Raw genomic sequence first — 21,029 nt, 5'->3', positions numbered from 1 at the left:
TTTAACAGGAAGAAAAGTCCTGCCACAACCGGTTGACGGTGAGGGGACAAAAAACACAATTAAATAACCGTTACTGAACAGTGCATCTCAGGTGATGGTGCAAAGTAATCCAAAGTCATTTCATAACCACCTCAACAAACTACTTTCCACTGGGAGGAAAATAAAATAAATAATACATTGCATTGAGTGCTGAACCACCAACACAGTTTCAAGTTTCTTTTAATCACAAGTCTGGGGAAAAAGCAGCATTTTTCTGTTGCAAAAATCTGAGACCAGGAAAGTTTCTAAATGATTTTTCAATTCAGCGTTTCAGTGGCAATCTTCAGATTCACTTTGTCTTCATCTGAAACAGTAGGCGGCAGTTCACACACGTCTGTTTTTGCATGAATGACAGGACACACAATGGGGAATGAAAAAGCAGGAGGTGGTTCAGTTTAATAGAAATGTGTTTACAACAGCCACATCAACATGCAATTTAAACTTGTGATAAAAATGTAAAGAATTGTCAAACAGGATAGTTATTTGTAAATTCTGCCCTAGGAGCTATAATTCACTCATTTACTTGGTCTGGGAGCTCTAGAAATTCAATGCCCATGAACAGCCACAAACAAGAAAACCTTGAGCTTCCTCCTGCTTCATTTTCTCCTTTGCTGCTGCCTGAGGGCACGGTTGGTGTCTGGTGGGGTGGGATCTCCCTTAGGCTGCCTTCTTTGATTAACTAGTCTGTGGAGGAGTTAACAAAGACTGCAACCTTACTGGTGTCTCTACCATTAAAAATTCTGACTAGTGGACAAAATGGAAAAAATACAATTACCTCTAATTTATAAACATATAAATGAAGAAACAGCATCTGTTTTCTGCACCTGTTAGCCCACAAAGATTAGCACCCTGAAGCATTTCTGCTGGCTAGATGAAATGATATCCAGCTTTAAGGGACTCACGCAATGTTTGATTGCTCTTTTATACCCATATAAACGTTATATCACTGCAGTAAAAGTTCTGATGTGGAAAATGTAGCCACGTCACACCAAAAAAAAAAAAGAAAAGAAAAGCCCACCAGAGAATTTTTTAAGGTAGCAAAAAACCCTATAACAGCTGGCTCTTGCTGCGGCGTTTAAAGCTGAAAGGGAACAGGATGTTAGTTTTCTGCAACGTTTGTAGGTACATGACACTGTATGGGGGAGGGCACTGTAAGATCAAACCAGCAATCCTGAAAATGAAAATAACAACCAAAAGGGAGACAGCCTGCTCCAGAATGCCCTTTGATCAGCAGACTCACACTGGGCTTCAGACCTCCATTAGCTCTTTTATTTTTAAAAAAATCCACCAGATGTGGCCCTGGATTTCTTTTAAAATTTAAAAAAACAAATACTAATTGTCAGATCGGTGGCTAGAGGAACCTGTACCTTAAAACAACATCACAGCTCATGCCTCCAAACAAAATGACCGAGGTCATCCAAGCTCCTTGCGACTGGTCTTTATGAAGCAAGACTGTAACATGAAGATGCATCAAAATTGACTGCATAATATCCCCTTGAACAAAACTAATTTTTTGGGCGCTCATCCAGTAGTTCAGTCCAGCCCTTAAGGATTATAATGACATTCATAAATAGAGAGACGTGTTTTCCTTTCCCTCAAATTCACATGCATTTTTGGGAACAAATGTTATTTGGGAGAGGGGATCGCCCTCTTTTACTTTCTCTCTCTCTCTCTCTAACACACACACACACACACACACACACACACACACACACACACACACACACACACACACACGGATTTTCAGAAACCTACTATAGAGACTGTCATTCTGCTATCCTCACCTGTACCTTTCCAAATGAGCCATATCAATTCATACAATGACCAAAATCAGCTGAGCTGCCCTTTCCTTGAAATTTGTGAATTAGTGAAATCTCAACAGCTGTTGTTGTGGATTATCATACTATTTATTACATATATTCATAACCCTTTGGATGAATTGTAGACACTTGATCTTCAAGTCAACATTTCGGTTTGCCCATTTATTTGCAAAACGTATCAGTGATCAACCTCGGCTATACCTCCTTAAATCACCGTAGCAACTTTACTGATGATAGCATTAACCTCAAAGCACCACTGTGCAGCCTCACCAAGATGTGAACACGGCTGTAACATCAAGTTACGCTACAAAGTCTCTTAACTCGTTTTATAGAGTTTAAACAACTTTTTCGGACTTTTTGTGTTTGAGTTTCTAATGTTCGTGTGATTTGCTGTGTCTTTCTGCCTGTCTCACTATTAATGTTAAACTGTCCTCATACCTTACAGGGTATATGTGTGGTGAATAACTTCAAAGGTGTCCACAGTGCAGCGGCAAAACAGAAGACTGAGGAGTACCGCGGTCTGCCTCTGATGACTTTCCCCCGTGTGGAGAGCCCACTGGAGACCCTGAGCGCACAGGTAGCTAAAAACACTTAACCTGGAATCCCATAAACTTTAATCTCTATGATGCACATTATCTTTCTTCATTAATTGGCAGAATTCCCTCAAGGCCTGCAGCTTAAAGCAAATTCCTCCCCTCAGATAAGGAATTCTGTAATTCTGGAACTTGGTGTCACTGTAATTTATTGCCATGTACTTTTTTTTTCTACTTTTTCATGGCCTTTTTAGAAGGTCCAAGTGAGGGTGGTGCATAAATCCAAAGATAATTTTCTGTTATCAATAAGTTATTTGGTTAAAAATGTACTCTCCTTCTTTCTCCTTCTTTCTATATCCTTTCTTTCTTTCTTTGTTCACTAAGCAATGACACGTGGCAGGCTTGACGTTTGCACTTCACCCCTTTCCTCCTAACCAAATGCACAGAAACTTAACACAGAGCACTCTTGGCACTAGCTGACACGTGATTTCCTCTTCCTTTTCATTTCCACGCTTTCTGTTTCCATCCACTTCATTTCTTTCTTTGTCTTTCTCTACCCCTGTCCCTTTTCCCCCCCCCCATACTCCCTCCAACATCCATTTTCAGAACCACTCGGCATCGATGACAGAGGTCACATGACTAAGGGGGCAGCACCGGGTCACGTTTGCGTCTCCACAGCACTTCCAGACACAATGACGAGGACGCATGTCACGTGGCTCCGAATGCTTACAAAAACCACTCCTGATATATCTGTTTAAATCACCTGGGGGACAAAATACACCATGTTTGCAGTGGTTTTCATTTAGTTGGGCTATGCTCAGTTCAACCTCCCAAGGCACACAGATCAGGCAACAATATCACAAATCGCAACATAAGCACAGATTGTTTTTCCAGGTTATTTGAGATCATTGAAACATGGGACATTTTTTTCCTCCAAGGTGTGCTGTTTGTAGTTAGAGGACGGTGTTTTGTACATTTTGTATGAGCGAGTGCCGTAGCCTATCCTGACGATGTTAAAACCTGCACACTTCCTGTCAGCTGACTCACTCTGTTTTACATCACATCCTGCCGGGTGAAATGCCTTGTCAATCACCACATGTACCCCACTCGGTTAGAAAAATCTGCTATGGAAAAAAAAATATTGATGTTGTTGTTCTGTGGTGTTTGTCATTTGTACAGAAAAAAGACAGAATCCTTCTTTTTATTATCTCTGTACATTAACTGACCATGTCAGGTCATATTTTTTATGGATTTTTGTTAATATGTATGACTATTATGATCCATTTGGACCTGTTTGCCTGCTGTAAACCTGGATATGTTTTGGTATCAGTTGTTTGGGGAACAACTCCTCTCCCCTTAGGAGGAAATGGCAAGGATGAGTCACTGAAATGCTCAGAAAATGTGTTTTTGCACCTGTAGTGACATGTCATCAGGCTAAATATACAAAAATCTGATTGGCTTAAATGCATGGTATCAGTGTGCTTCACCCCAATTTGCAGATTTACTTTGATGTTAACAGGAAGCTCTCTATGGAGAGATCCAGAGGAGCTAGCCCGTGCCAGATCCGTGTATAGATTATGCTGGTATGGTTTTCCAATTATATTTACTGAAATTCCAATGGAAGACATCCCTAATAAGTACATGGCGAAAAATATAAGAGATTCTTTTCAAGTGAAACTGAGTAATTTACTTGAGGCCTGGTTAGTCCTCCTCACTGAAAACCAGGCTAATGACTCCTGCTTCACTTTTCCTCCTCGAGGTACCCCTCCCTCTCCCCAACCCACCAGTGGATTGTGATGCAATGTTGTGATTCCATTTCCTATTGGAAGATATGCCCAGCATGAAGAGAGAAGTCAAGATGTTTTATAGATATTACTCATTATCATTGTGATTACAATTGTCTTTTACTTTGAGAACAAAAAAAGGCATTTCAGCTGAAATGCTACATATATTTTCTTTCTTCGTTTGTCCAAAAAAATTAAATAGTCAGTAGCAACAGTGTGTCCTCTTGTGTTTCTTTTTATGTACCCAAACGCTTCAATGAGAATGGTAACTTTTCATTTACTTAGAAAATATGTGACCAACGACAAGGACAATCCATCTTGACAGTCAGTACTTGTAAGTTACGTGTGAAACGTGTCTGTCCTTGTGTTTGTCTGAATATCCAGAGATTTGTTTTCATTACTTACCATTTTTCCCCTGATTTGAGCCTTGCAGTGTCACTTCAGCTGCATACAAATCCTACCTCCTTTGCTGTGTCATCTGCATGCTAAAAATGCAGTCACATTATCCTTCCAGTCAACAAGTTTCTGATTATAGGCCAATGGATAAATGTTGATCTGAGCGATCACAGACTGTTGGACCATTCGCTGTGATGTAACGTAATATAATGTATGAAACTGGATGGGTACCCATTAGATTAATTAATTCTCCAATACCTAAACACTGTGCATCATCATTTCTATGAGTGTGTTACATACTCCTGAATGTTAAAAGTTGAGCCAGTGTTAACTCTTGATTTCATTTGAATAGTAAATAGATGGATTTTTATTTGCAAGATGGAAGTGTAATGCAGTTGGTCCTTAATCACTAAATGTCACTGGATTATTACAGGAACAGCCCAAGGACATATTGCATTCCTAGGTTGAAGAAAACCAAAACAGGTTTGTTATTCAAGATGTTTGAGTTACAGGACAATTTCACTGAACAAACCTTCAGTTCAACCAAAATATTGCAACCATATGCAACAGACTTGCAATCTCATTGCCTTTGAAATGGTTGCTTTCTAGTTAAGCACTAGATCTGCAGCCACTTGCAGTCATTTGCCATCTTCAAGGTGACTTTGGTATGTTAGGATGGCAATAAAACGACAATAAGACAGTCGGTCTACTATCGAAGCTGTCTGTGTTAATACAGTTAATAAACTGTGATAAATTGATGTAAATTGCAAATCTTTTGGTTTCTACATGCACAGAAATTCACATTAACAACTTAAAACCATAGACTTGAAATGTAGAAAATCACACAGGCCTGTAACCAAAATATAACCTGTTGGCAACCCTGTGAGTCAAATAGTCTACTGGAGAGGAGTTGTGCTCATAGACATAGACAGACTGACTAAGATTGATTGATTGATAGGTTGATAAGATTCTGATGAGAAAAAGCCACATATTTCCAGACATATTGAAATATGCTAATATTCACATGTTCACTCAAAGCCTAACATGTTAAACATAAAAGCAGTCAGTTATTCTAAAACAGAGTTGTAAGATTACTGCTTTTAGAGGATATGCATCCCTGGAAACTGAACTGTGAGCTGTTGCAATGATTTGTTTTAGACCATCTGTTTTAACAGAGTGCGGCTACACCAATGACTTCATAGGCATGGTGTCAGTCAGCCTAGAGTTGACTGTGAGTGTATGCTCAGTAAATGTAAACATTAATTAATCTGGCAGTCAGTGTTTGAATCAAGCAGTCAACCCTGAGACCATGACCCTAAATTTCGAGTTTAATAAAGAACGTGTACGAGTACACCTTAAGGGTTGTTTTTGAATGAAAAGTTAAGTAAAACGAATGCCGATGACTGAAATTTGAGTCTGATCCTTCATATTGTTGCTTTGGGGGTGAAGCCAGAAGAAAAACGGGATGTTTAAGTGAACCTGTGTTTACACAGGCACTCAAAAAAACACCATGAATATGGCTTTATTCTTCTTTCATGTTATAACTTGTGACAGGCAGCCCTTCTTTTCCCTCACACCACACCCCTGTCCAGCTGCTACCTGTGCTACCTAGAAAAGTGATTAAAATGAGCATAGTTGTGCTAAAACCAGGTTATTTAGCTTCTCTAGTGATTCATCCTGTTACAGCCGCGTCGACTTCACTGATGTTTATGTCATAGCTAAGCAAGGCGTACACGCACAGAGACACAAAGAAAGCTGACGGCTCAGTCTGTGCACTTGCTCTTTTGCTCTGTCAGGTATTCATTTCAGCTGTGACAGCCTGCGCTTACCCTGCAGACACACTGGCTAAATAGATAGGAGCTGTTTGTGTTTGTGTGTGCGGCGGTATTTTACCATGCCGTGTCTTCGTAAAATGTCATCGTTAGCTGTTCTGAGTATGCCTTCCTGTCCAAATTGCTGTCCCCTAGCAATATGAGTGAAGAATAGCAACAACCAAATGTAGTTTTCAAGGTAGGGAACAAACCTCTGAGTGGTTTGAGTTTTTTAAATATATAGCTGCTGTACGTTTTTATAAAATAATCTATTAAAATGAGCTGGAATAAGTAACTACAGATGAATCTAAATGGTGAAGCTTTTATAAATACAAAAAAAAGTCTGGTTTGCAGTGGCTGTCAGCCATTGTTCTCAAGTGTAAATTCACACTTGTCTCTCTTACTGAAGCTGGGGACTCGTAAGTGCAAGGAAATACCTTAAATCCTCTTAAAATCATTGAGCTTTTGGTCTTCCTTTGAGTCACTTGGCAGTAAATCCACTTTGCTGCCAGATATAAATGAGATTAAGGATTCTAAAAAACCTGTTTGAAATAAGTTGTTTTGCAACGAGCAGCGTCAAGGTTTTGGAGGCATAATAACTTAAAACCAAGGTTGAGGTAGGAGCAAGCCTCAGAGTCTTAGCATGCCACACTCTGCTTTCTAATTTGTACAGGAAATCATTTACAGACCTGTAAAATTGAACATTTTTAAGACACTGGGGGAAAAAAGAAATGCAGCAACTAAGATAAGTGCAAAGAAGATATTTAATAACAGAACATGTCCAAACCCAAATGATGCAAGGAAACAGGGCCCCAGAGAGGGAACTGTTGTGTTGTGTTCATTTTTGAATGCAAATCACATTTAATAACGTGTCAGAGTTAAACTAGTGGTCTGTGTTCATACAGTTACTATTTAACAGCTGGCTTAAATGAGGAACTGAAAAGTATGTATTTTGTGTCACAATGTTACAAGAGCACCAGTATGACCTCAAGAGCCTGGACAGAAAGGTTTTGTTTTGGGTCCCTGACCGCGGAAAAAGCTGGAGACTGTTCAATTTAATCCTGTTTTAGGTTTTATGTTGCCAGCTTGCCATTGTTGTGATCTCACTGTGAAATACTTCTATACCCTAACTCAAACTCTGACAAGTTAAGGTGACTTTGTTTATTCAGTGTGCATCAGTGAAGTGCAGGACATTATACAGTGACCCATAAATAAGATTGTGTGTACGCTTATTATAATCCACCATAAAATGTCAACCTGGTGTTCATTACGTATGTAAATGTGTCTTGCGAAAGCTTTATCTTTTTAAAAAAATGATTACATCTAACCACCCGACCGACCCTTTCAAAAGCTTATTAGAGAAAAAATACCCCTAATCAATACAAACATGCTACCAAAAGCAAGAAACATCAATGGTAATAGCTGAAAGATACAAGATTTCAGCAAGACACACAAACATGAAGACTGAGATGACTGGGTTCAACCTCAGGTCAGTTGAAATCCTCAGTGAGTCTTAAAAGACTCAGGTGAATTAGTCTATTAAGCTTAAATACCAAAGAGTCCTCATATCTGTGATCAGGCTTAATGTCATAGCAAGCAAATCTGTACCCTTGGAAAAATGAGGTTTTAGGGGGGGAGGCATGGCAGGGACAAAAGGAAGAAATAAACAGGAAAAAGGTAAAAGAACCAGATAGGCATGAAAAGGAGTTAAAGAATTGTAATATAAGGGAAGTTGAGAGGGGCAAGGAATTGCAAAGCTCTTCAGTGATACAACAGAACAGATTTGGTTCAAGATCCCTGGTTCGCCCTTATCCAGCACCTCTCATCTAATTCAATCTCATGTTCCAGGAGTGAGAAAATGTCCTACTTGGAATTGCAGAGCAGGATCTGATCACTGCCGAACATTTCAGTGCAGTGTTGAGGGGAGCTCCAGAGCCATAAGGAGGATCCTGCTATTGGAAATCGGTGAGGCTTCTAACTTCAGAACTCAGGCAAGGATTTGTTCCGGGACCCAGCTTGGTTTTGAAAACTAGTCCAGTGTGTTAACCAGGGTTCTCTTTCCTGGACAAATTGGGACTGGCTTCACAGCTCCGGACATGTGTTTTTGTGTTGTTTAATCTGCTGGTGGGTCTGGGTATACTGAACAAACTGGTTAGACTGGTGTGAAGTGGGCTGACTGGGTGCAGTCTGGTTTGCTTGCTGGTTTTCTGATTGGTACTGTTCAAGCTCTCTCTTCCTCCTCATGGCAGACTGCAGCTGCTGCTTGATTACAAGGATTTGACTCTCCAGTTCTGACAGTTCTTGAACCAGCGGGTTCCGTCCCAGACCTGGACCGCAGTCGCCCACTCCCAAAGCACGGCACTGCCCAGAACTGCCCTGCCCTGGCCCCAGTCCTTGGTCCAAACCCCTTCCTAACAGGTCAGAGCGACCATTAGAGGTAGTTACTATAGGCAGGGGTTTCTCCAGCAGAGGGAGAGAGTGGGGATGAGGGAGGGGAGAAGGGGGCGGTGGAGGAGGGAGATCCTGGGATGACGGGCATTCCAGGTCGTTTTGCATCTCTTGTGGAAGGATCCTTCGCCTGTTGCAGTAGGACGACTCTGCAGGATTCCAAGGCGCAGACTGGTTGTTTCCCTCATTGCACCTGGAAATAGGAGAAACCTTCATCAGTTCATCTGACTGCATGTTTACTGTACAATATAAAGCGCCTTGAGGCGACTTTTGTTGCCATTTGGCGCTATATAAATAAAACTGAATTGAATTGAAATGTTTCCAGTCTGAATCCAATATAAAATCAAGGCATCAGCTATGGCTAAACCATGAGCTGCCACTGCACACACAATTCTGAACGTGTTATATGACAAACAGCAATTTACACAGAGCTGGACTGAAAGAGTTGAACAATTTCTAGAAGATTGCTTACGGGGGTAAAGACTGGAAATGATTGCTATGGGGGTTACATTGAGTCTTGGAAGAATAGCAGTGTGACTGCTTACTAAGAAATAGTTTTTCGCTTTTCCTTAAATATGTCATTACATGAAAAGGGTGTTCTTTGGGTATTGTCCTGTTTATTGTTTGTTTTGTCTACACAAGCACCACGTTCTTAGGGATGACTTATGGCTCTGCTGGCTGATCAGTAGACAACATTTAAATATCATTTTTGAATCATCATGAAACTTTGGACATTTGTTTAACATAGTTGAATCCTACTGACTGTGGTATTCGAATAAGAGACATTGCTTTTATTCTTGAGATAGCACCTTTCTACTCTACCTGAGCAGTCAAAGCGTTTTACACAACTTGCCTCATCCATTCATACCACTTTTTTTTTCAATGAATTTTTCTACGTAAGTGCTTTTTATCTAGCATTCAAACACATCGTTCCTCTGAATGCATTGGAGAGCAATTTGCAGTTAGTATCTTGCTCAAGGATCCTCAAGAGTGTGAGTATGGTAATATACTGATGTTTTTTCTAGCAGGCAGACAAAATCTTCTCATTCGGTGCATAAAAGATAATAGTTTTTTTTATTACTTAATTTTTAATAAAGGTTTTACATATTTTTTACAACAGAAAAGGAACACAACAAACAAACAAAAACAACAGTAACAAAACAAGCAGTCGACTGAAAAACACAGTTTTTTTCCCTACAAAGCAATTCTGGCAGTGAGAACATGACTTTATATTCATGAATTGACAACACATCTACAGATGTAAGAGCAGCCTCGGCGAGGCATACAGAAGTTTATATAGATGTGAGTAGGCACAAACAGGAATTAAAAATTTCAGATAGATTTCAACCACTTGTCCCATGTTGTGGTATAAATATTATCTTGCAACCTTAACAAAAAGGTAAGTTTTTCCATTTTATGAATCTCCTCCACAACGCTCAACCAGTCGTCCAGAACAGGGGGGTCAGTACAGAGCCACTTACGAGTAATTGCTTTTTTCGCTGCAGCAGTAGCTGCATTTGAATAAAGCACCAAATCCACACTTTTAAGCTTAAATTTCAAAACTTACATTTAACTACTGATTTTATCTACTGTTCTGATTCTATCTGTTTTGATTTTATATACAGTTTTGTTTGTTTGTTAATTAGTTTGTTTGTTTGCTTGTTTTAATCAATTTTAAATCATGCTTTTTATTTGTTTTTGTTTCTAATGTCTCTGTAAAGCACTTTGAATCACCTTGTTGTTGAATTGTGCTAAACAAATAAACTTGCCTTGCCTTGCCTTGCCTAGCAGTAAGAATCTTCAGGAGATATTTGTTATTGCTTGTTAATTCTTCGGGTAAGTCTCCTAAATAAAATGTTATGAAGGGCCGTTGTTTTGATTTAAAGCCTATAGTCTGTTCTATCTTTGATATAACATCTTCCCAAAATTTAGAAAGTTTTCGACAAGACCAGAATATGTGGGTATGGTTTGCAACAGTTTCCCCACACAAACCAGATAAGCAATGTAAAAGATGCCAAGGGGTTCAGTTTTTTCTGACAAGCTGTTGCCAGTTTCTGATCTCCTATCAGGGCTTGTATTGAAATGACCCCACAGATATTCTCAATGTCTTTCCATCGGGCCCCACAAGTATCATCACACCATTGTATAACTATTTTGAGTTGAGCAGCAAGGTAGTAATCTCGGAGACTTGGGAGGGAGAAGCCGCCTTTATCTTTATGAATTAATAATGTGCTATATTTAATTCTAGGTTTTCCGCCCGCTCCAAATAAATCAAGATATTTGTTTGTCTCAGTCATGGAACTGAGATTTGGGGATTTTGATAGGTAGAGACATAAACAGATACAGTAGTCTAGGTAGGACTAAAAGATGATAGATTTTTAAAGTGATTCTGTAGTATTTCAGGTCATTCCAGGTAATGAGGACCAAACCCTCCTCATTTAATTGCTTTTTGCCTCCCTAAGGAAATGCCGGTATATCTATCCTGTTAAGCCCGTGTACATTTCTTGGTAAAATGAAACAAAACAAAACAATTTTTTTAAAGAAAAGCTGTGGGTGGATATTAGCTTGGCTTAAGGCCTTGCCAGTATATAAAGACACCTTGACTAACTAGCAGCCAGATGCTGCAGATCAAATGCACTTGATTATCTGACCAATAGCAAGTGTGACCACCACTAGTTTGGTTCAGTGGAGCATTCAGGCGTGTTGCCACAGTCTTCCCAGGATGGGCGCGACAGCAAATTCACCCCAAGTCATACCTTCAAATGTTCATGTTCATGTACATCTTAATGTCAGTATGACAGTACAATAAGATTAAAAAAACAAGTAAGTAAGAGGCTGATTGATTGATTGTTTTTGGAACTTCTTAAAGTACATCTCATTATCGGACTGGCTGAATGGTTATATTGCCAATTCAGTTTTGTCAGAACTTTGAACCTGGTGTTCAAGTTTGAAAAACCACAGGAATAGCAGCAACTCACCAAATAATATTTGGCAGATGCTTGGATCCAGTCTTATGCACAAGTTTTTTTAATGAATAGGCTATCGCCACATGTAGGTACTGAACACAAAAAAAAGAAGACATTGCCAGAGCTCAATATAGAAGTCAAATTCATGTCCAATTAATTTCCTCTGCCACCAGCCCTGATCCTCAAAACCTTTCCTATCCAACCCCAGGTCCACTGTGATCTTTGCGCTAACAAGCACTAGCAGCAGTAATGTGGACTGAAGGTCCAGAGAGACATTACTTTGACACAACACCACGGATTTCATGTTCATTTGCACTTTTAACATGTATTACCTTACAAATCCTCTTCTTTCCTCCCTCCCCCCTTTTGCTGTCCTCCATTCTTAGTAGCACTATGATCCTTAATCATTGTCCAATGTACATCATTCCTCTTGCCTTTTAAAAATCATTTAATATCACGTAACAAGCAACGTAGAAGGATAACAAACAAGAAAATATTAATTCACAATTCAAAGAGGTTTGACTAGCACTTCAAAGCTACACAACCTCTAAAGAACATGTAACTGTAGTTCACCTTGGTGATATGTCAGTTTCTTTGATTGTACTATGAAAATAAACCCATGTTGAAAAAGATTAAAAAAGCATCTAAAAAAACACAGCAAGAACTTAATAGGAAGAAGATAGAAATAAAGGCATTTACACTACATAAATGAGAAGTTGAGAAGATGAGTGTTCTGTTATCACTGGAGAAAATACCACTGTGTCCTTGCTTTTATGCTTCACCAACCATGGAAATGTTTGCTAGAGGCTGAGGTTGCCCTTATCATTTAAACTGATTTTGTAAATTTAGCTATTATTCCATTGTTTAGTTCAGTTAATATATAATAAGCTTCATTTATTTCTTCATTGTCTACTATTGATTTATTAAAGATTATGAGCTGTTTGGTTAAGTTAGAGAATTAAAAGACAAGGGAAATATTCAGTGTTACAATTTAAAGAAGCACACAATTTTTGTAAAATATGCATTTAACAAAATTATATTTATGATTCAAAATACAAAAAGTCAAGTTAAGAAAACATATTTTGTGTATACAAACTGTAGTCCATAATAAAAATACCTCAGATTGCCTTAACTGTCTGCTCTTTATTACTGAAGATGAAAATACAACTTTAAAGTATATTAGGGACCAATAAAACATATTCCCTCTCAACTCCAATGTTTGCTGTAGGCCTTATTGAACTTGAAGTCTAACAAAAGAACAACATTTCTTTTCTTTTCCTTTCCAAAAAGAAACTTTTTAAAATCTACTGGACCACCTCTGCAAGCTGGAAAAAAAAACTAACATGATTTTATTAAAGCAGTGAAGATGAGATACTCTCATCATACAAAGTAAAGCCTAACAGACGAGCTCTTTGAATCAAAGGAATTTTCACTTGGCGATAAAAAAAGTAACAAGGAGAATTTAATCTGATACTCCAGACATCAAAAGAGACTAAAGCTGACACACAACATGAAAAGAGTTGTTTTTAATTTTATTAAATTCATGTGTGCATCTTTTTGACAGGAGGACACCTGCACTTGTGTCTGCAGTAAAAGATGGAACATTTTGAAGTCCTGAGATAATCATGGACGTTTCAGCATTTACAAATGTAACCAGTAGGAAGTTCTTCAACTATTCTATAACTATTACATTCTATACAGGTCAAATTTGACTAATTTTAATGTTTGAAATAAGTAAAAAATAAAACAAATTTCATCCTTTAAACCAGTCTTTTTCCAAAGTGACCCAAAATACACAAAAAATTTAATATTTTAATTTTTCATACTGTTTTACAGATGTTAAAAATTTGTGTACACTGCTCAAAAAAGAACACCTTAAAAACAATGAAAATTATGCTGCATATTCTGACATTGACTAATGCATTAACGTTATATTATTGTTGATTTAATATTTAAAATTAGCTTCTTTTTAAAAAAAAATATTATAGCATTAAGCACAGTGTTTAACATGGTTATATGATAAACCCCATAAAAAGTAGATAAAATATATTTGAATCGTCACAACTGTTATCTTTTTATCTTTTGGTAAAACAGGAAATTATGTTACGTGAAAATAGATGTATGTATGCATATCAATTGATATATATTTCCATTTTCGGTTTAAACACTTATTATGAAGGAATTCTGGGCCAGATCAAAATGGAACTGGAGAATACTGTGAAGGCAGGAAATATGACCAGTATGTAAGTTCTGAACGAAGTGAGATATTCACAGGTGGGTCCCCGGTGTGTTTGAGAACATTTAGATTGAAAGAAATAGAGGTATGAGGTCTTTGCACTGTCAGCACTAAAGCATTTGTGGAAAATTAAGGCTTTTAAGCCAAAGGTGAAATAAAAGGAGTCAGTTTATAGACTTGTATACTTTAATGTTAACTGACATATATTATCCTTCTTTTCTGCTTATATTATTGATTATTTATTGTTTGTTTTAAAGCACTTCCACTGCTCTGAAAAGTGTGAGATAAATAAAGATGATTCTTTTTCATTAGTATTCTACAGCATTTCCTCCTTTCGCATTAACTAAAAAGCTGGATTCCTTCATTGTTTATCCATCCATCTAAGCAATTTTCCTTGATTTGGTATTCAGGGTGTTAACTCTGAGAGCAGCCCCTTCATCTTTTATGAATTGGTACAATGATTGAAACAGTGTTCACACCATTTCAATGGAAAATATATGAACACAGACTTTACTTTTTTTGCCCTTGTAGAAATTACCACCATGCAGTGACCCACAAAATATAATGCTTATCAAGGTCAGAAAGAAAAATGTGCAACATAATGTGTGCAACTCACACTGAAGTCATGTCAAAATTCGAATCATTATTTTTCTGCAACATTCGAACGTGTTCTTCACATAGCACACATTTTTATTCATTTTCTCCAGCCTGAGACAACTTTCCACTATAATAATGTACTGGATCTATGCTTTAAAATCAAGATGTATGTATAGAAAGACTGTTGTTTCCATGTGTAGTTATTTAAGTTTGGGAAAGTTGCACACCTTTGGTTTTGGAGTGTTATGTTCCGGTTCAAGTCATTTCCTGTTATATTTTGTAATCATTAGTCTTTGTGTATTCTAATCAGTTTTACTTCCTCCCTTTAGTAGTTTTCCATCCTTGATAATTATAATCTATGACCTGATCAATCTGACCGGCGTTGGTTTCTACATCCATTCCCAAACTACCAATTACTCTTCTGTGTCCAATTACTTAATCACTCACCCCAGTATATATACACCCATTTGTTCTCCCACATTGTCTTGTTACTACTAGTCCAATTTTCTAGTGATTCTTTTCCTGTACCTTTTTTTCTGGAGTTCCTGGTGTTTTTATTTGTTTCGGCCCACGTTTTTAGTCTCTGGTTTCCTCTTGTATGATATTTTGTCATGTTTTTGCATTTTGCCTGCCCCATGTCTGCATTACTTGTGCTTCAATGCTGTCTTTCTGTGTATTACCACTGGTTGGATTAAAAGGTTAGATTTTTGGTCCTCCTCCAGTGAAATTCTCACAACCCTTCCAACATATATGAAAAGCCAAAAGCAGAAAGATTCAAAGAATGATTAATGATAACTGACATTAAGTGACACATTACATAAAAAAGAAGCTGGGGTAGAGTTTGGTTGCAAAGCAGCTTGAAGTGTGAAGTTAAAATTACCTAAACAGCACGCCCTGCAAGAGATTTGCCAAATGCATATGACTGAACTATTAGCTTGATTTTGTTTCCAGCCTGAACTAAAGATGCCCTCGATTTGAATTATATTCTTTATATGAGAGGCCAAAACAAAACTTGGACACACCAAAACAGCATCCGATAGTATTGAAAATCACAACTTCCAGTACTTGCAGTTATTTTTCTATCTCATGTCAATCAGTGAAGTTTTCTCATCTTACTTCCGCTTATCTGCAGCAGTTCTCGAAGCTAAAAAGATTTTTTTTAAATTGCATTTTATTCACCAGTAACTTTTATTTTCCTAGCCCGTATATCAGTACAGATGTTTCTATCAACAGTCAAAACAAGACACACGCAGCTTGCTATGCTGAGGTCAGAGGGTGTCTTTTATTAAGCAAAATATAGAATCGCTGCATTGGACTACAGCGTAGAACACCAGTCTCAAGTAAATTACTTTAAAACTAGCTTACAGTTTTTTTGTCTCTTATTTTGACCTGTGTCAGCAGGTTTTTAAAAACATGCCGCAAATTCCATCTAAGCACATGTCAGCCATGGCATGAATCATATCTACATTTTAAATTTTCCTAAATGAGACAGTGGGATTAGAAAATGAAAACCCTACTCAGATAAAAACAAAACAAAATAAAATAATGCATATTAAATGGAAGGCCACAAAAAAAGAAAACTGTAAATAAAATCATATGAAATACAATGTTAAATAAGTTTACTATTTATTAAAAAAAAACCCAACTAATTTACGTAATTTTAGTATTAGGTATTAAAGAGACGGAACAATTCTCCACTACTGAAACAGAGTATTGTAGCTGAATTGTAACTGATATCATTGGTGTATTCAGAGCGACAGATAATCCTATTTTAGCCTGGCTGTCAGTCATTGCCAGAGCTTCATGACCTTAACACTGTGCTTGATACCAAAGCATGCAATCTTAACTGGCCATCCGAGAATATTTCACGGTATTACAGACACTGCTGCTAATTATCTCACACAGACAGTGTTCTCTGCTGTCTTTGGGTTTTCCTACATCCCAGTTAACACACTTAGGAAATGAAATGTGCTATAGCTTCATCCTAAGTAGTAGTGATTTCCAATTTAATTTCCATCCATGTGTTCCATTTGGTCATCCTGTATAGCGATTTTCAGTACCATACAGTACAGACTAGGACTGATAATGATGCATTTTGGTATCGTTTCGCACAGTTTAATTCTAACTGAAACTGTCTAGAGTATAAAATCCTGCACAGGAAGATCTGATTTCAGTGCTCTGATTGCACAAAAGACACTTTTGACACACAAGTTTTTCGGCAGAGCACTGACAATGAGACGGTAATAATTTCTGACTCTTAGACAGCATGCAGAATAACTTGATTGAATGAGTATAATTATGCAAGAGTAGGCAATCCATCCTCATTACCACAGGCATCCCTCACATGGCCTCGGCTCCATAATTATTAAGTGTATTTAATCCTTACTTTAAGTGCTCCACCTGAGTGTGCTCTCAGTATGGAGTGAGTGGTAGATGTGAATGAACTATACTATAAAATGGAACTTTATTTTGCTTCTAAGGGGAGACCAAGTAAATCCAAATCAAGACAAAGGGTGGTGGTATGATTAGATGCTTGATGGCTAAATGTGAAAAGGGCAGGGCTACGCTATGGCACACAGTATCAAAGTGTATGCAACTAATATGTATTAATATGTGCAATTAAATGTTCCCATGCAAAGGACACTGAAAGTGCCTACATAAAGACGCTTTCATGATTTACTGATTCTCCCTTTCTCACCCACTGTTTTCAACAATACCACGTGACGTCAGCGTGGATTATTTTCTCAATTTCCCTCACTGATAATTGGCTTCCAACAGATTGACCTTTCTATTTAGTTTTTGATTAAAAATGGGTCCCTTAACTTCCATTTGGATGTTAATTGATGTCACTTACTGTTCAGCTTATAATTTGGCCAATGCACCATTTAACTTTCAAATATTGGCTTCTTACAGGAACACCTTGTTTGCATTTTTAGTCTCAGTCAATGTGGTGTATTTAAGCATGCATCACATTTAGGAGCATTTTTCATCTTCGTTTGTAATATGTAACTATGTTATTGTGTTTAAAAATCCAAAGTGATGGGAAAATAAGCAGCATTTAATAAACAATTCTTACATCACACCTGCGAAAAACAGCAAAAACAACAAAAAATGGTATAAAGTGTTTAAAATGGATCTGTTGCACCATATATACTGAATTTTTGTAATGTACCGATGAAGATAACAAACAAATGTTCCAAACAATTCATAAATAATTACAACACATATGTGCTCAGATCAGATTCAGATCAGTCACTTAGGGATGGATGTTTCATCAAGTATAGATGATGAAAGACCAAACTGAAATAATACAATGCCCACACTTTAAAGACAATAACAGTACCCCTTTTCAGGCTTTGTAATAGTCGGTAGTTTGTCATCTGTGAAGACTGAGTTGAGGGCCCGGTGTAATCTCTGGAAAACAAGCAACAACATGTGCTTACTGTAAATGATGTGTCTGATTTTTAAGTGTCTGAAAGACTTTACCATAAGCAGCAACAACAAAGCAAGAACAAAAAACAAATGCACAAAATTTGCAAAACCAGAAACTGTAGATAAAAACTATTCATTTTATAAATCTTATTTTTCATAATTGCTTGCACAAACTATTTTTAAATTATAGTGTGACCACAGTCACGGTCACCACATGTGTGTTTGAGTGTGAGTCTGGTCCGTACCTGGCTTGTGTGTAGCCAGTATTTGAAGCGTGGCTCCTTGACCCTTGGGATCACCAGCTTGTACACAATGTGTTCCGCTATGGTGGTCAGCAAAGATAAAGCCACGCCCACACACAACATCACAAACAGACCAGAAAAATGCTTTATACCCATCTGCAGCGTCTGGAGAGAAAGAAATGAGACAATCAGTATATGATAGAGAAGCTTGAGAAAGTGAAAAGGTGGGAAGGATAAAGGAGGTTATACAGGGAGTGTGTATACAGATATGCATATGGAGAAGCAGATGTTTAAAAACAATCCATGAACAGTCAAGTGAAACAGATTGTTTTCGCAGGATGCTATGCAACGGACTATAAAAGTAAAGGCTTTGGCAATTTACTGGTCTGGAGCATTCAGTTGTTTGTTAACACAATGACACAATCTTCCCATGAGTGGATGCCCCAGCAGAATTACCCAGAGGTCAGACCTTGCAAGCTCAGAGAAACTGCAAAAAACCCAGGAGCAATACCTCAAATGTTACAGCCTCCAGTTAGCACATTAAATATTAAAGTTCATGACAGTATGATTTAAAAAAAAAAATGAACAAGTGTGTGTTTGGAAGTGTTGCAAGCCTCTTCTCTCTAAAAAGAACATGGTAGCACTGTTTATGTTTGCAAAACTGAATCTGAAGAAACCACAAGACGTCTGGATCAATGTCCTTTGAACAGATGAGACCAAAACAAAGATGTTTGGCAAAAAACAAACAAATCGTATCGGCACAAACACCTCTGTCAAGCACAACACTTTAGTGATGATGATTTGGTGGTTGGTGGTTGGTTTTGCAGCCACAGGACCCCTGCACCAAACTATTCTAGAGCCAAATGCTAGGCAATCTGATGAACTGCTGAAGCTTCACTTCAGCCATGCAACAGGGCAATGATCTCAGTACAATGAAGCATAGAACATTGACAACAGAAAGAATCAAGGTGTTGCAATGACCCTGTATAAGTCACACAACAGTGTGAGGGCATTACAAAGTCATATAGAAAACAAGTACTTTAAGTTATTCCTGCTAAAGATGGTTTTATAAGTAACTGAATCTGTAATTTAGGGTGTACTTAGATTTTCACAGGACTGCATAGAGTCCTCTTATTCATATGACAGTAAATGACTTTAAGCTTTATACTTATATCTTGAAATTCTCATTGTCTAATTATTTGAGACACACAATGCAATAAATAATATATTAAATGTATTGCTTACATGTGATTCATATGGATTATTAGCTTATTTTGCTCATAAAAAGAAACTGAGGGCAAAATTAAGGGCGATAGCCTCCAAATATCATTACGAAGTCAGTCACAGGTAAAAATTGCTTGTTTCATTTAAATAAAAACAGAATAATTTTTCAGAGGACTGGAAATCTGAAGTAAGACCACCTTGCATTTACAAACTCAGGGCAAACACGTCATGAAATAAATTTTAAATCTCTTGGAACAAGTTTTCTCATTCTTCTGAAATATAAGAGAATCCCTCTGGGATATCACACTTTCGATCAGATTGTGATTGCCTCCTTCACATCTTAATTTACACTCGTTCTGTTCTAAATGTGTCCATATTATTGTGCGAGTCTGTACATGTAGCCATCTACAAATGTGATATAACACTTTGCTTAACTGACCACTTGTTGCAGTTACTGCAGTTACATATATTCTCATAAGAATCTTTTTAGTGCTGAGTGTGCAATAGCTTTTTGATACCGGGGCAGCTGCAGTGATTACATTATAAAGTCATGTTGGCGAAGAATACATGATGGATTAAATTTATCAATGCATTTTTGTGACTTGGCACGCTAGCAGTAATGAAATTTTGGACGGTGGAAGATAATGATTCCTGAGAAGTTGTTGAATAAAGAGAATAGTAACCTTTGGCTGTGCTGGCATACATTTTAAACTCTATAGAAATCCATTGGGATAGGGGAAAAACTGCGGTATCCTTCAAAGTCAAGATGAGCTCACTGTATATATGTGACGTTAATCTGATCTAAGGCTACGTTCACACTGCAGGTCTTAATGCTCAATTCCGATTTTGTGATCAAATCCGATTTTTTTTGTCTGGTTGTTCATACTACAAAGGAAATATGACAGCAAACGCTCTCTAGTGTGAACGGTTCACGGCCCTCAAAGCGGCCCGCATGCGCAAAAGAAGACGTCACACACAACGCCTTCTGTTTGCGGAAGCAAAAATGGCGGCTACAGAGCTAGTAGGTGTTGTCGCAGCAGTCTATCAATTCCTGCACAGTCGTAACCGACAGAATTTTGAGAAATAAATTAGAGAGAGAAAGACACTGAGAAATTAAGAGAGCCCGTGCTATAACAATGGCCGCCATGCTTTCTCATTTGTTTTCTCTAGCGCTGATAATTGGTGTCTGTCTTGTGTCAGTGACGTAAAAGACGAATTTAATGCAACATAACCATCAAACAGCAGTCGCTTTCTAAAACATCAGATATGTATCGGATTCAGTACCACATACGAAAGTGACCTAGATCAGATTTGAAAATATCGGATTTGTGCTGTTCACACTGACATACCATGATCGGATATGGGTCGCAAAGGGTCATAAAAGTCGGATTTGATGCGCTTTCCCTGCAGTGTGAACGTAGCCTAATACTCCAGCTTCAGTGAATAAAGAACACGTTTGAGTCTGTGTCTAATAGCACACTCCAACATTCCTCATTAGCAG

At 37.8% G+C, this 21,029-nt stretch overlaps 2 protein-coding genes across 4 annotated transcripts in view; one reads left to right on the top strand and one right to left on the bottom strand.

Annotated features, from left to right (window-relative positions):
• The window catches only part of plppr1 (phospholipid phosphatase related 1), a 70,685-nt gene extending 66,292 nt beyond the window's left edge, over positions 1-4,393 (top strand). For 2 of the 3 annotated variants that reach the window (XM_004538356.5, XM_004538357.5), the window contains exons 7-8: positions 2,305-2,436; positions 2,999-4,393. In XM_004538356.5, coding sequence (XP_004538413.1) covers positions 2,305-2,436; positions 2,999-3,031 — 165 coding nt within the window. In that variant the 3' untranslated portion in view covers positions 3,032-4,393. The other variant, XM_004538358.4, reaches the window with a different exon arrangement.
• A 2,245-nt stretch (positions 4,394-6,638) lies between these two features.
• grin3a (glutamate receptor, ionotropic, N-methyl-D-aspartate 3A) overlaps positions 6,639-21,029 on the bottom strand; it is a 53,274-nt gene continuing 38,883 nt past the window's right edge. The window contains exons 8-10 of the mRNA XM_004538359.2: positions 18,308-18,469; positions 17,974-18,044; positions 6,639-9,024 (exon numbers count right to left, since the gene is read on the bottom strand). Coding sequence (XP_004538416.1) covers positions 8,466-9,024; positions 17,974-18,044; positions 18,308-18,469 — 792 coding nt within the window. The 3' untranslated portion in view covers positions 6,639-8,465. The remainder of the gene's footprint in view (positions 9,025-17,973; positions 18,045-18,307; positions 18,470-21,029) is intronic.

The sequence above is a fragment of the Maylandia zebra genome, linkage group LG7, assembly GCF_041146795.1.
Source record: "Maylandia zebra isolate NMK-2024a linkage group LG7, Mzebra_GT3a, whole genome shotgun sequence".
Lineage (NCBI taxonomy): Eukaryota > Metazoa > Chordata > Actinopteri > Cichliformes > Cichlidae > Maylandia > Maylandia zebra.
The sequence above is the reverse complement of the archived record's forward strand: the minus strand, read 5'-3'. Positions and strand labels throughout refer to the sequence as shown.